Below are 15940 nucleotides of genomic sequence, written 5' to 3' on the forward strand. Positions count from 1 at the left end.
ATAAAATTTTGCATAATTATATAATGACTTTTGTTAAAGTGTACGGTACTTTATTAACTATTGACATTTATAAAGATATAAGCTCATCCCGATGTTACACTCATCAAGAGCTTTCATTTGAGTACCCACATGCATTTTCATATATTTTTCATTTATACATATATATATAATATATATAAAATATATGAAAAATTGATATGGGTACTCAAATGAAAGGTCTCGATGAGTGTAATGCCAAGGTGAGCTTATTCCTTTAAAAATATCAATAGTTCACAAGATACAAGGTCATTTCTTAATTATGTATCTAGAGGTAGAGTATTTTCGAATGCAGCCTAAATACTTATCATAATAAATTGACTATAGGTGAAAATGATATGAAATCTTGAAAAGGCACAAATTCAAGTCAAGACCTTTACAATGACACTAAATTTCATTTTGAAAAACCGATTTTATCATATGACTATCCTGGAGACAAAATTTTTCTTATTCTCTTAATAATATAGATAATAAGACATATTTATTTAAAAAAACCGAAAATTCTACCGACGTACAAGAGAGAGTACATTGTATATCGTGATCGGAATGCAGAAGTAATGTGGAGATTGTTGTTAATATAAGGTCCATGGTGAACTATAAAGGCAGGATAAATATATTATGATAATAACAATAATGATAATAAAAAAATTTCTATTCTTGTTGTCTGTTTGATTTTATTTAAAAATTCATTCCCTCTATCGAACATTCCGTGGCAAACGATTAAGACTTTAACTGCACGATAGAATGCGACGGTTCTTGCCGTCCAATGAATGTCCTCATTGTCTAAGGACCGTGAGAAAAGTCGACACATATAAGACGTTACGTATTCAATACAACACGTAAATTCGATGTAATTAAAGCAATATTTTACGAGAAACACCACTTGTAACTGTGACTTGTATTATATTAGTATGTACAGAGATACTGGAATACTCGATACTCGATACTCAAACACTACATATTTATACGTAATTATATATAAATACGTCGAGAAATGAAGGAGAAAAGAGTAAAGAGGGAAGAGAAATGTGGATGGGTATGGGTGTGGGACAGATAGACACAAGTGCCCGCACAATTGTAGGATGTAGGAAAACAAATCGAACGAGCAGGGCGCGGATGCAGTGGTTAGAAGCTTACCAGTGATATCCAACCAGTCATCGAGACTTACTACGTTTATACGTGGGGATTACATAGGTATTACCAGAGGACAAACCCGCTTTCGTTATGTGGGATTCACGATAAGCTGGGTGAACAAGTTTACCCTTAAAAAAATATAATAAAAACTAAATAAATATTATGTTTTAAATCGCATTGCTCCATCAATCTTATTATTTTTACTGATGTTCTCGGCTAATTCCTCGGTCTAAATATTTTGTTCGGGTTTTAGTTTGGAAATTAAAAATAAATTATTTTAAACTGCGAAAAAAGATTGAAAAAAATTTTTGAGCAGTCGTAACTTACTAAAGTTTGTATTTTAGGCTAAATATTAAAAATACGAAAAAATGAAAAGAGAGCTTTTTTGTCGGAAATTTAATTCTCTACAATAAAGGTTCCTATCACTTTTATCGTATCTCGCATTCGTTGGACAGAATTTTAAATTGATGTAAAAATTAAAAAATTTTTAATTTTGCGAACTTTTTATAATCTAAATTACGAACAGAATAAGAAAAATTTTGTGTCCATGATAGTCATATGATAAAATCGGTTTTTTTAATGAAATGTAGTGTCATTGCATAAGTCTTGACTTGAATTTGTACCTTTTCAAGGTTTCATATCATTCTCACCGATAGTCAATTTATTATGATACGTATTTAGGCTGCATTCAAAAATTCTCTATCTCTAGATACATAATTAAGAAATGACCTTGTATCTTGTGAACTATTGACATTTTTAAAGATATAAGCTTACCCCGACATTACACTCATCGAAACCTTTCATTTGAATACCCACATCAATTTTTCATATATTTTATATATTTGTATATATAAATATATGAAAATGCATGTGGGTACTCAAATGGAAGCTCTTGATGAGTGTAACATCGAGATGAGCTTATATCTTTAAAAATGTCAATAATTAAGAAATTACCTTGTATCTTGTGAACTATTGACATTTTTAAAGATATAAACTCACCCTGACATTACACTCATCGAAACCTTTCATTTGAGTACCCACATCAATTTTTCATATATTTCATATATTTATATACATATATAAATATATGAAAAATATATGAAAATGCATGTGGGTACTCAAATGAAAGCTCTTGATGAGTGTAACATCGAGATGAGCTTATATCTTTAAAAACGTCAATAGTTAAGAAAATACAGTGCAATTTAACAATAGTCATTATTTAATAAAGCAAAAATTTTTTTTATATTCTACAAGTCACGGCAGTCACATAGTGACTGCAAGATTGCTAGTTTTTATTATTAAAAATATATTTTGAATAGATGTATAACTTGTAATCAACTATTAAAAGAATCGTTTGAATATTTAATCAGACCAAAGTAATATTAAAGAAGCAGATAATTTTGAAACAGTATAAATACTCTTTGATTCGAGCCATAAAAGAAAAATCCTGTGAATCCAAACCCGAGTATAGAATGAATATAAATTCAATATAAAGACTAAATGTTACTGTAAAACATATATCGAGAAACGTGTGGACGTCTTTTTGGGGTCGAACGAGGAGCTAAGCACCCTGGCTTCGCAGACTACTTAAATTTCCTTCATCCCCTTGAACCTATAGCTTACAGAACCAGAACTAGTACGCCTCGGAATTTTTACGTTGAGATTTTTTTCGGTTCTCTTCTCCGTTGCTGTCTTTGCTGTCCTTCTTACTCAACTAACGAGCCTTTCGTGAATACTTTAGTGCAAGGGTGCCCTCATCCCTCACTCTCACTACTACCAACAGAGTCTGGAGCACAGATCTCTGTAATTAATTTTAGAAACCGCTTTCAATCCAGCTAGTTACGATCTTGGAGCTTCTTACTCCGCAAATGACCCCTTTATCTTTCTTACATGTTTATTTTTATATCTATGAACTTGACTGTTACAGTAATTTTAATTTTCATAAATGAATATAACTGAAAAATTTTAACAAAAAAATGAAATTTTTTAATTTGATAATTCGATAAATTATTTTTTAATCAACTCCAAAAAAAATTCTTAACACATTTGGGTTTAAAATTTGGTTAAATTTTCTATCAAAAAAATTTTTTATAATTTTTTTATATCTTCAATGTTTCACTCAAAATTTTACCTTTTATTTCTAAAAAATTGTTCAAAAAATTAAAAAAATAAATTCTTCAGACTTTTGAACAATTTCTTAGAATTTATTTTTATATTCAATATTTAACTCAGAATTTTGGGTTTAAGCAGAAGTTTTTTTTTTATTACTGAAAAATCACTTGAAACATTGAACAAAAATTTTAAAAAAATTTTTCAACTAAACAACATAAAAAAAAAATATATTTACACTTTATATATCTGTAGCCATACCTCATATCATCCCCTTGACAGAGGGCTATTTTTTACGACAATTGTAAGACAAGAGAAAGAATAAAAGTATCATGAAAATACCTAAGACAAGGGAGCAGAGTGTAGGTAATCCAAGATTTATTTGGCAATTTCACTTGAAGGTTAATATACGCAATCCAACAAATATTTTAACAAGAATTTTTACAATCGATCTTTGAAAAAAAATTTATCGATGTAAATATAAATTTTATTTTTTCCTCACATTTTTATTTATTTTCTTGGCCCGTCTTATTTATGACCACAATTAAACGCGGTAATTGATAATCATTTAATAGCCCGATAAAATATTCCGAAGAACGCAGACGTAGACGGTGGACGGGAAAGCTACCTAGTGAGTACAAAGTAAAGTATTATATCCCGTATCGGCTTGAGAAAAATATAATCGTGAGTTTAAAATTTGAAATAGTAAAACGTAAACGAAAGAGAATAAAGTAACGAGACGGTAAGAGGTGGAGAATTCGAATGCATTATTCATGGGCTGTGAGAAGATACGATATGATCCAATATGTGGCCCAAGTGTGCTCGACCCCTGCGAGAAGCTATACTATGCTCTACGTTCTACGTCCTATATCCTACCTTTTCTTGCTCACTTCCCACTGTACTGCCCTACGCCCTAAGCTGCTGAAAATTGACGCTAGAATTTTATCGTAATTTAGGACATCTAGGCCTGTAGATATGTACATACGTTAACTTTATAAGGGGAAACCGATTTACCGAGGTTTATAGTTAATACTTAACCGTTTTAAAAAAATTTATTTTTTATTTGATTCAAGAATATCATAAATAATAAATTATCAATTTTTAAATCCAAAATTTTTATGAATTTTTAATATTAGGGACTTTTACACAAAAAATTAAAATTCTGATACGATAAAATTGAAAGAAAACTTTTTTGTAGAGAATTAAGTTTTCTATAAAAATGCTTTCTTATCATTTTCTCGTATCATAAGTTTTTTAAGTGTTACTAGCAATCTTGCAGTCACTATGTGACTGCCGCGACTTGTGAACTATAAATAAATAAAATTTTGCTTTATTAAATAATGAATTTTGTTAAATTGCACTGTACTTTCTTAACTATTGACGTTTTTAAAGATATAAGCTCATCCCGATGTTACACTAATCAAGAGCTTTCATTTGAGTACCTACATCCATTTTCATATATTTTTCATATATACATGTATATAATATATATAAATATATGAAAAATTGATGTGGGTACTCAAATGAAAGGTCTCGATGAGCGTAATGTCGGGGTGAGCTTATATATCTTAAAAAAATATCAATAGTTCACAAGATATTCTGCACAGTTAAATTGCACTGTACTTTCTTAAATATTGACGTTTTTACAGATATAAGCTCATCCCAATGTAACACTAATTAAGACCTTTCATTTGAGTACATATATGGTATTTGTGAAATATATAAATATATAAAATATATGAAAAATTGATGTGGGTATTCAAATGAAAGGTCTCGATGAGTGTGATGTCGAGGTGAGCTTATATCTTTAAAAATGTCAATAGTTCACAAGATACAAAGTCATTTCCTAATTATGTATCTACAGATAGAGCATTTTCGAATGCAGCCTAAATACTTATCGTTATAAATTGACTATCGGTGAGAATGATTTGAAACCTTGAAAAGGCACAAATTCAAATCAAGACCTTTGCAATGACACAAAATTTCACTAAAAAAACCGATTTTATCATATGACTATCGTGGACACAAAATTTTTCTTATTCTTTTTAAAATATAGATTATTATTATCGTTTGTAAATTTTTATAAAATAATGATAATAATAATAATAAAATATATTATAAAGAAACTAAAGTAAAAAAGGCATTATATGTCTTTTGCAATGGTGCGAGTGGCAAAGAGGCGAGCGAGGTGGATAGGACTAACAGAGAACAGAGTGAACAGAGCAAAAGCAACGCACCATATTAACACACAATGAGATACTTTTGTTTTTAGATTTCACCCTTACCTCCTCCTTCCAAGCTTATATTCGGTTTTACTTCTTACTTCTTATACATATATATACAAGATTCGAACGTGAACTTGTTCTCCATCTCGAATCTTTTTCTTACCTACCGGGTGATCTATTAATTTTCTACCATTTCATTACACCTCCCCAATTATAATTTTTCTCTTTGCAATATTTTATTCCTAAAAACTTTCCACCCCTCGTTTTTTCAGCTTACTTTTCTCTAAAATTAAGCGCAAATTTTTTTCAATGAACATAAATTTTAATACTAAATATAAGTAAATTTTTCAAACACCCTGTTTGTGAGCTCGAAATTCTTGGCGCGAATAAAGAGACTCTAACAAGTCACGTGCGTATTTCTTATTCGTAATGCTGCAGTTTAACGTTTGCCCATTGTTCAAGGATTTCGTTGATAAATTACCGAATAATTGTCAAATGCGTAGTGAGAAATAAAAAAAATACATTTAAAGTAAAAATATAATTTGTTTTTTATTCATATATATTCGTTGGATAAAAATAAATTTTATTTATAATTAATTTACGATAGACATTTTAGCGATGTAATTTATCTAGAAATTTTAAAATACCAAACAGCAGTTTAAATAAATTATAAGCGTAGGAATAAATTAAAATTAGATTTAAAAACATCGTGGGTTTTTAATTGAAGACAGTGACGAGAAGAGTTTGGTGAAAAATAATTTATCGACTTATTTAAGTATACACATACAGTACAAAATTAATTAAAATAGAGTAGAGGTAGAGACTAAGACTGAGACAAAAATAAAATAAAAAAAAAATGAATAGATAGTAAAATAAAAATAAAGTGTAATCAGCGATTTAATCCCGTCCAACGTTTGAGTAAATTTATTTTTCCGGTGGCTCGTGACCAGTGAACAGTGAGGATGACGACGTCGGGTGGCAAGTCGTTCGAGCGAAACACTACCAACGAGATTAAAAATGCCCTAATTGGTTAATTGTGTTAGCGCGATCGTGTCAAAGAGCTCTTACATTAGTAGTCAGGAGGCGAAAAAAGAAGCGGGACGAAAATAAATAAATTAAAAGAGGTGGATAAACGTGGAAAGAAATTTTTCGATTTTTTACTAACCTAATGCATGGACACTTTGAGAATTATAAATCAACCGATTTCGTCTCTACACCTCGTAAAAATATAAGAAAAAAAATTATAGATGTAAATTTATTTATAAAATAAATGAATGAGATTTTCTAAAACTATCGACTACAAATAGACATAGATAAAAGTTAGTAAATACGAGCTTACAGAAGACAGTGACAAACGCTTTTAGTTCCAGTGATTTCGGTTAATTGTCGGTCGGGCCATTTTTCACTCAACTATAGTTATAAAGAGGATAAAAAGAGAATAAAAGAAAGACAGTTGAAGCTAAAATGCGTTGGCGTTTGTACAAGACATTGGTAGGATTGGTGTGCGGGTCTTTACCACTCGTAAATATCTTGTAGGGTGTCGTACAACGTACAAGCGAAAGGGCTAAAGGTTGAAATGTCTTACTTGAAGGCTTAAGACACAACGACTTTCTAAAGGGAGAAAAAGGGTCTTCACTTATACTACTACTTACTACTTTACTTCTTGTTCTTTTCTTTTGTAAGTAGCCCCAAGTGTAATGACATCCGGGATGAGAGTAGAGAAAGATTTTGAGCTTCTCACTTCACATTTTATTTATACTTTTATGCCTCTATAATTCTATGCTACGCTACTGATGCCTGGAATGGATTACTGAGGAGTTATCACCTAACTGAGAAGCTATCCATTATTATTTATGGGCATTATATATTACACGAGCACATCCAATGTGACAATGAGCTTCCGGATTTTATGTTTGATATTTGTACTTATTTTCTACATATTAATAATTTTTTTAAACATTTTGTTGACCTTTGGAGAAGAGACCAAAATGTCATTTTCATTGTATCCATGTAATTGTTAAAAGAGTGGAATTTAATCCGTAAAACAGGATAAATGTTATAATAACAATGTAAATAATGGAAAGAATTTCGAAGCTGGCAGATTAACCGAGGTGTGAAAATGCCATCGCGAAATCCAAACAGGCGTTTAGAGAATTTCCTGACTAGCAACCGCAGTTATTATGAACGAACATTTCGCGCGTTAACCTGCGCGTGGTCACGCTCGACATCAGCTGATGGTGACAGTTCAATTCGAACTTTAGTGTTCGGCGGTCAGAAATGTTGCCCGCAAAACCACACGCGTGATTTCTGTCTATCGCTTTCTCCTCTTCATCGCGCGAGAGTTTCATCACCACTTATAATAATTTTACAGCGAAATCGCTCAACAACCCCTTCTTTTATTTTTACCCAAACTCAAAATCATAATCTGTAATTTTTAAGGCAGTTTATTTTATTTTTGTTATATTAAATTTTTTATAAAATTGAATTTTCAATAGAAAAATTATCTTGATTTTAAGAAAAAAAATTCTTTAATCAATTAAAAATTTTTTTGTGTAAGTAAATTTAATTCAGTTTAAATTTCTTTTAAGAAAGTTAATTGTTTTTATTTAATCAAAAAATTCTCTACACAGAAAAAAAAAGTTTTTTGGTCGAAAGAGAAAATTTTTTTGACAAGAAAATTTTTGATTTGCTCCAAAACAACTTGAGTCTTCAAACAAACTTAAAAAATTTTCTTGAAACAAGTAAACTTTTTGTTCTGTTAGAATAAAATAAAATTTTTTTTTATTAAAACTAAAATTTTTCTGGAGAATTTCCTGTTCTTATTCAAAATTTTTAATTTAATTTTAATGAAAAAAAAAAAAAAAAAATAAATATTTTTAACAAAGATTAAAATTCAAAAAAAAATATTTTTCTCAAATCAAATAATTTTCCATTAGAGCCCAAAAATTTAATGACACCTATCAAAGCTCAACAATAATGACAACTTTATTCTCCTCACGCGTTGATAGGACCCGATAAGACCTGAAGAACAATCATAACATGCATACGTCGATTTTAGTTGCTTCAGCACGTTTCCCGACAATTTCGACGCATTGCTACAAGCTACAAGCTACACATTTGGCATGAGGCCGCGCCGCGGACTTCCTCTCTCCAGATTTGGGAATTTACCGCAAGCGTAACTGGACGTTAGTTATCGCCGACACAATGCCATGCGGAACGAGTCAAAGTGAAACAGCAAGTGCGTAGAGCACAGAGAGGAGAGACGAAACTCCTCGCCCTGTACTCTTGCACTGCTCCTACCCGAGGGGGTCGGAGTTCAGAGTTGAGATGGATGGAGTATAGTAGTACTCCGGGTCTGCTGGGCACTAGGCTTTAGGCTGGAGCTGCTGATGTGCGGTTGAAGAGATTAATATGCGCGTGAGGCACACACCGCCACTTCCTCTCGACGCGGAGCTCCAACACCTAACTCACCGACTCTGTCTCTGTCTTTGCCCTCAACCCCTTTTCATCACTCACCCTCGCAGGGTACATACAACTCACTTCAACGCTCTACTCTCTGTACTCTCGGCTGCTCCCTTTGCTTCGCGACTGCCCATTCCATATATGTATTTGGTTTAACTGGCCCGCCAGGACTCCCGATTCTCCCTTGCCCGCGTGACCATTTAGTAATTTCTGTCACGAGTCAACCCGTACGTTTACTATAAAACCAAATACATATATATGCGTGTATTATGTAAACGTACAGAGACAGCCAGTGGCTAAGGGAGAGGGTGGGATTGCAAAAAATCAATTCAAAAAAAATAAATAAAAAATAACAGAATGAAAACTTATTTTTTTTGTTTTTTAAACTTGTACTTTTGGAATAAAAAATAAATTGTCCAGCTTTTGAGCTTGGTTGTGAAATTTTTTTAGAATTTCATTTTTAAAAGATTAAAAACTTGGAGTGAAATTTTTTGCCTATTTATTTTACTAAAGTTTGGATAAATCTTTTTTAAAATGTCTCATTTTATTCCAAGTTTTTAGAAATTAATTGCAAAATTTAATTTATATCATAAGTTGATACAAAAAGACATTGAAAAAAAATTTAAGGTACTCACGGGTAATAAAGCCTCGAGTAATAAGACCTAATTAAAAAGTATTTGTAATAAAGAGAAAGTTATCCATAAAATTTCAATTTTAAATATTATTTCAGGATATTTTCTATGAAATATTAATAAAAATAATAACAGTGTATATTAATTACCACACAGAAAAAAAAATTTACTTGAATTAAGTAAATAATTTTGGAGAATTTAATCTTTTTGATTTGAGTAGAAAAATTCTTAAACTAAGAAATTTTTTTTGGTTTAAGTAAATTTTACTTGATTCAAGAATTTTCCGCCTTGATCCAAGGCAATGAAACTTTTCAAAATTATTTTCTTGGTTTAAGAATTTTTCTCTTGATCCAAGTTAATTTTTTTTCTGTACATAATTGTTTATTTAATTATTTTAGGAGTAATAATTAACTTGCAATCATTTGAGCCTCAAAAAAAAAAATAATTAATATACTAAATCTTAAAATAAAATTTCGTTTTATCCAAAAATTTCCCTAAAATTGATAACAAATTTCCAGTGACCAAAAATCTTTAAAAAATTTATGAAAATAATCCCTCTAAACTGACAAAATAAAGCAATAACCCGACCCTACCCCCAAGTACCGTAAATAAATAAAAATGATGGTCGTACAAGTTTATAAATTTTTCTACTGCGCAAGAATAAACCCAAGTCTGCGTCGGTTCTCCTCCTCTGTATATTACTCCGGTATGAAGAAGATTCCTGGGCGGAGCAGGCGTTTCGCGCAAGTACGAGCATTGTCTTAAGACACTAACCCTTTTATTCCTAGACAAGCTCCTGTCCCTCATCCCTAATCCGTCATCTCCGCCGAAAGAGAATGATTCTAAATCAAGCGAAAATTTTTCCTGAAGCTGTCCATCGACAGCGAGATAAAACCTTGCTACTTACATGTAATCAAAGCTTGATACTCAATTCTCGCGCAGTAGACAACAAAACCCGTGGAGTTGAGAGTAGAATGTAGAGAGTACGTATGACTCTAGAAATAGAAGCTCCGCCTCCTAGAAACAGGCATTTAACTTAGCCACCCACTCACCCAGCTCGCACCGGGGGTAGTTATTTCTCTGTCCCGCTTAATGCTGCACTTCCACGGTGTTTTATCCTCCAAAGCTTGAACCCCTCCACGAAACCGCGGAAACTTTCATAACTGTAGCAGTCTACTGTGTTATGTCGGGGCGTGGTGATGAGGAGGACTAGGGAGGAGTCCTCCTCATTCCTCTTCCCTCTTTTTTCCTCAGTCATTTATGTGTAACACCGTTAGACAGCAACTGTTCCGACACTTTGCCAATATTACGAGCAAGTGAACTAGCCAAAGAGCAAAAGATAAAATACCGGTATGCAATCCACAAAAAAACATTTTATAGTTTTTATCAAAAGCTCTCCACAAAGAATAGCTAAATTTTTTTTTTTTATTAATAATAGCCTTGTAGTTGCTTGCCAAAATAATAAAAAATACTTTAAATAATTTTACACTAAACTCGGATTTTTTATAAGGCTTAATTTTACTCAGATAAGTAAAATTAAAATTTCTAAAATTATTTTAAAATTTACACAAAAAAAAAAAAAAGAAAATTTTCTTAACACAATTTAGATTTTTGATATTTATTCAGAGTATATTTTCTTGTTTGAATTGATTAAAATAATTTTTATTCAATTCAAATAAAATTTTCAACTATCTAGAAAAATAATTTTTTGACTGAATAAAATATTTTAAAAAATGAAAATTGTTTTGTTTCAAAAAAAATTTTTTTGCTCCAAAATTTTTTAACTTGAAATGAATATTTTTTTGAGTTTATATTTATTTCATATCAAAAGAATATTTCTGCACTATATTTTTATACTTTTGAGGCATAATTACTTAAAAATTATAAAAAATGTCTAAAATTTAATTATTAAAATTCAAATAAAAATTTTATAAATACTATCTGTATAATTCATAATGATAATTATTATTATTATAATAATAAAGATAATATAAGTAAGGATGAATAAACATGAGATAAAAACTGATAAAAAAAAGAATACTAAAAAGATGAAAGAAGATGGGAATATTTGATGTGTGTAATTCAATAATTTCATTCCGTTTGTGTTGGCGGTAATTTGAACGGTAGCTCGTTACTGCCTGAGCATATAATGAGTCTCGCGTTACCTGTCCTTTTTAAATTTAAACCTAATGCAGGAGTGAGAATAACAGAAGCAAATACACCTATACGAAAAATAATGAGTAATCTGAAAAAATTATGCACGAAAGCATAATTTTTTTTGCACTGAGACAAATAAAATGACAAATGATCCATTGATCGATTTTACTCGAGGAGAAGAAATAAAATAAAGGAGGAAGAGAATAGAACTAGACGAGTGAGAACAAGAGGGTGAGAAATTGATGCCCGAATGCACGTACGTACATCTGAATCGGAAACGTGTAACAACGACCCTATGTACAGACATACACCAGTAGTAGTACCTACCATTCGTACCTACAACCTACAACTCCCAGTACGTATCTGTCATGCTTTCGAAAAGCACTTAGCCTCATTTGTATTCTTAGAGCGAAAATATTCCGTCCAGCGTCCTCCTCGATTTACCATAACCATAACGCACCACGAAATTATTCAATAATCAAATAAAAAATATTTTTTTATTATTAGTTACTGCTATTATTATTACTACTGCTGTCATTAATTTACGCTGTGGCTAAAACATTTTATTTAATTATGTAATTAATTTTTTATTACCGGTAAGAGATTTTTAATAATAAAAATTTTATAATTTATGTGTTAAATAATTATCAATTAAATTAAAAACCGCAAAATGTCAGCTGTCTAGTATAATAATAATAATTTTTTAATTAATAATAAAAAAAAAAACGGGATTTTTTCTAGAGTTTTTTAGACCGCATAGAAAATCTTTGAAAATTGTAATTATATTTGTTAGTTACTTTGGCTTGTTACATCAGTTGAAAGTTGAAAGTGTAGAAAAGGTGACAGATAACAAGCTCGTTGGCATCGGAAGAACGCCAATTAACAGACAAAAGTGTTGGCATCCCTATTTTTTCGTTCATTTTCAACACGGGCTTCAGACTACGACTAATTATTGCTGGTCAAGCAATTATTTCATACATAAATAAAAGAGTAATATTAATTATTTGTTTTATTTATTTATTAACACTCAAAAGTAACAATCACGAAAATTTTTTTTACTCTTTCAAATCATTTTATTTTTTTATTTTTTCCGACAAATTTTTTACTGTGTCCCTTATTAATTATAAAAAGTAAAATTACTTTTCGACGTTCTTATTAGCAAATTTAAAGAATCTTCCATTTGTACGAAAATACAATTATTTTGAAATTTATTATCGCTTTAAAAAAATTATTTAATCTATATTATTACGAGAATAAGAAAAATTTTGTGTCCAGGATAGTTATTTAGAAATTTAGTGTCATTGCAAAGGTCTTAAAGTGATTAAAGTTTCAGATTTTCATTAAAAAAAAAAATAAATTAAAAGAGCGGACTAATTTCTATTGATTGCAAAATTTTCTTAACCACTGACCAGTGTTGTATTTTTATTCACAGCAGCCGGTAAGCTGAGTAGAGTAAAAAATAATAAATAAATGACACTTATTTGCGATGAAAATAATAATAGCAGAAGTAATGATTATTATTAGCGAGTAAATTATAAATACACATTAGTATCACGGGGAGCAGTTAGCAGAACGGATCGTTTTGTTGATGCGTAGTTATGGTTGTATTCGTAATAGTGTGGTAGCTAGAGGAGTATAGGTAATGTGCTAGTTTAAGTGTATTATAGTGTGTACATACAGTGAGTTTTACCTCGTGTATAACGACATAGTCCGCAATATTTCAAGCGTCCGCGGTATAACGGACGTAATATGATGTCGAAATGAAACGTGTCGAGCGAACTAGTCGATACCTCTGCGGCTAACAAATCGGGGAGAAGGTAAACGCACCACTAGGTCCACCCCCCGTATCTGTACTACATATTTATATGTGTGGATGTGGATAAATATATGCACTACACGCATCAAGCCTCTGCCCCTTGCTGTTACTCGCGACAAACACACACGCCGTGATTGAACGTAACGTGTGTACTCGTGGAAACACAGATATTTGTCAGGAAATTGATAACGCGAATAAACCCACACTCTCTATATATCATTCTCTTTCTCTCTTTCATACCTATCTTTTCTGTTTATGTATTATTATGAGTATCAGTTTTAATCTGACAAAATACACGATTGGATATCTAATTGTCAATTTATCATTTTGTATATTTTATTTATATTATCTATTTTTTTATTTAGTAGTTTTTTACTTAAACAAAACGACGGTCTAATTAGCAATTGGTCTAACTCCTTTTTTTTTAGAGGGTGATTTTTTAACATTTTCATGTAGTAATAGTCCAATTATAAATTATTTGAATGATCCTAACCAAAATATTATACTTCTATTAAATACTAGTAACCTCGCAGTCACTATGTGACTGCCGTGACTTGTGAAATATAAATAAATAAAATTTTGCTTTATTAAATAATGCAATTGTTAAATTGCACTGTAATTTTTTAACTATTGATGTTTTTAAAGATATAAGCTCATCCTGATGTTATATTCATCAAGAGTTTTCATTTGAGTACCCACATGCATTTTTGATATATTTTTCATATATACATATATATAATATATATAAATATATGAAAAATTGATGTGGGTACTCAAATGAAAGGTCTCGATGAGTGTAATGTCGGAGTGAGCTTATATCTTTAAAAATATCATTAATTGACAAGATAGCAATGTCAGTTCTTAATTATTGACATTTGTAAAGATATAAGCTCATCCCGATGTTACACTAATCGAGACCTTTCATTTGAGTACCACCCACATGGCATTTTTTATATATTTTATATATATTATATTTGTGAAACTTAAATGAAAGGTCTCGATGAGTGTAATGTCGGGATGAGCTTATATCTTTAAAAATTTCAATAGTTCACAAGATACAAGATCATTTCTTAATTATGTATCTTGAGATAGAGTATTTTCAAATGCAGCTTAAATACTTATAATAAATTGACTATCGGTGAGAATGATATGAAATCTTAAAAGGCACGAATTCAAGTCAAGACCTTTGCAATGACACAAAATTTCACTAAAAAAACCAATTTTACCATATGACTATCCTGAACACAAAATTTTTCTTATTTTCTTAATAATATAGATTATTTTAAGCATATAAATAAATTTTATATTTTTACTATTAAAAACCAACACTTTTTTCCAAAAAAAAATTTAGATGACCGTGAAAGTAAATAATTACCTGAGCGACAAAAAGACCCCCGGGATGTTAAAAAAATAAAAACAAGAATTATTTAATATTAAAAATAAAATAAAATATGACCGGTCGGGTAAAACCGCGGACAAAGCGAGAATGAAAAAATGAATAAGAATTAAAAAACTAAAAGTATCCCACAAAGGTGAGGGCGAAATGAATGGCTCCATCATCTGGCAATTAAGGTACACAAATTCACCCGAACAGAAGCCACAAGAATATCATTTTTTCGCGACGGGTTTTTGTGTATAAATATTTCCCAGTTTTTTATTATAGATTTTTTTTTTTTTTCATCAACACATGTCTCGTAAACATTTACGAATGTAAATATTATTATTATTATAATTTATAAAATAGAAATTAATCAACTTACGTCTGTAGGGCCGTCCTTCCTCGGGCGTAGACCGTTCGGTGTTCTCGGAACCAGGCGTAGCATTTGTGTCGCGATCATCATCATCAGGACTGGGTCCGCGATTAGAGGCATTAGTCGAGCCGGGGCCAGTACCCAGGGGTGAACGACTCGCGGAGCCAGCTGGACTTTGCGGAGCTACTTCTTGATTACTCGGACCGCCAGGTAGTCCACCGGCGACTCCCGAAGACGGCAATGACGGCGAAAACATATTCGACATGTTTGACAGCGAGCCGATGCTCGCCAGTCCAGAAGACACACTTGAGCCTCCGGTTTCAACTTTTAGGCACTTGCTTGGAGGCGCAAATGCCGACGGTCCCAGGGGACGAAACGCTCCAAAGGGTAGTCGTGGGTCCAGAGGATGCAAAAATTGGTGTGGCAAGTGTAACATATGGTGAAGTCCGTAGCCCAGTTGCGCGGCGGTGCTGAACGGGACTTGCAGCTCTTTCGAATCGGTTACCTTTAGTTTCGATAAAAATAATATTTTATTATTTATTTATATATTTATATTAATTAGTTATAATCATTAGGCTTTTTGTAATACCAGTCTGCACTTTTTACATGCAATAAGCG

At 31.3% G+C, this 15940-nt stretch overlaps 1 protein-coding gene across 5 annotated transcripts in view; it reads right to left on the minus strand.

Annotated features, from left to right (window-relative positions):
* The window catches only part of LOC123269007 (E3 ubiquitin-protein ligase Rnf220-like), a 103534-nt gene that overhangs the window by 82915 nt on the left and 4679 nt on the right, over positions 1-15940 (minus strand). For all 5 annotated transcript variants that reach the window (XM_044734493.1, XM_044734494.1, XM_044734492.1 and 2 more), the window contains one exon: positions 15332-15827. In XM_044734493.1, coding sequence (XP_044590428.1) covers positions 15332-15827 — 496 coding nt within the window. The remainder of the gene's footprint in view (positions 1-15331; positions 15828-15940) is intronic.

This window comes from Cotesia glomerata, linkage group LG7, assembly GCF_020080835.1.
Source record: "Cotesia glomerata isolate CgM1 linkage group LG7, MPM_Cglom_v2.3, whole genome shotgun sequence".
Taxonomy (NCBI): Eukaryota; Metazoa; Arthropoda; class Insecta; order Hymenoptera; family Braconidae; genus Cotesia; species Cotesia glomerata.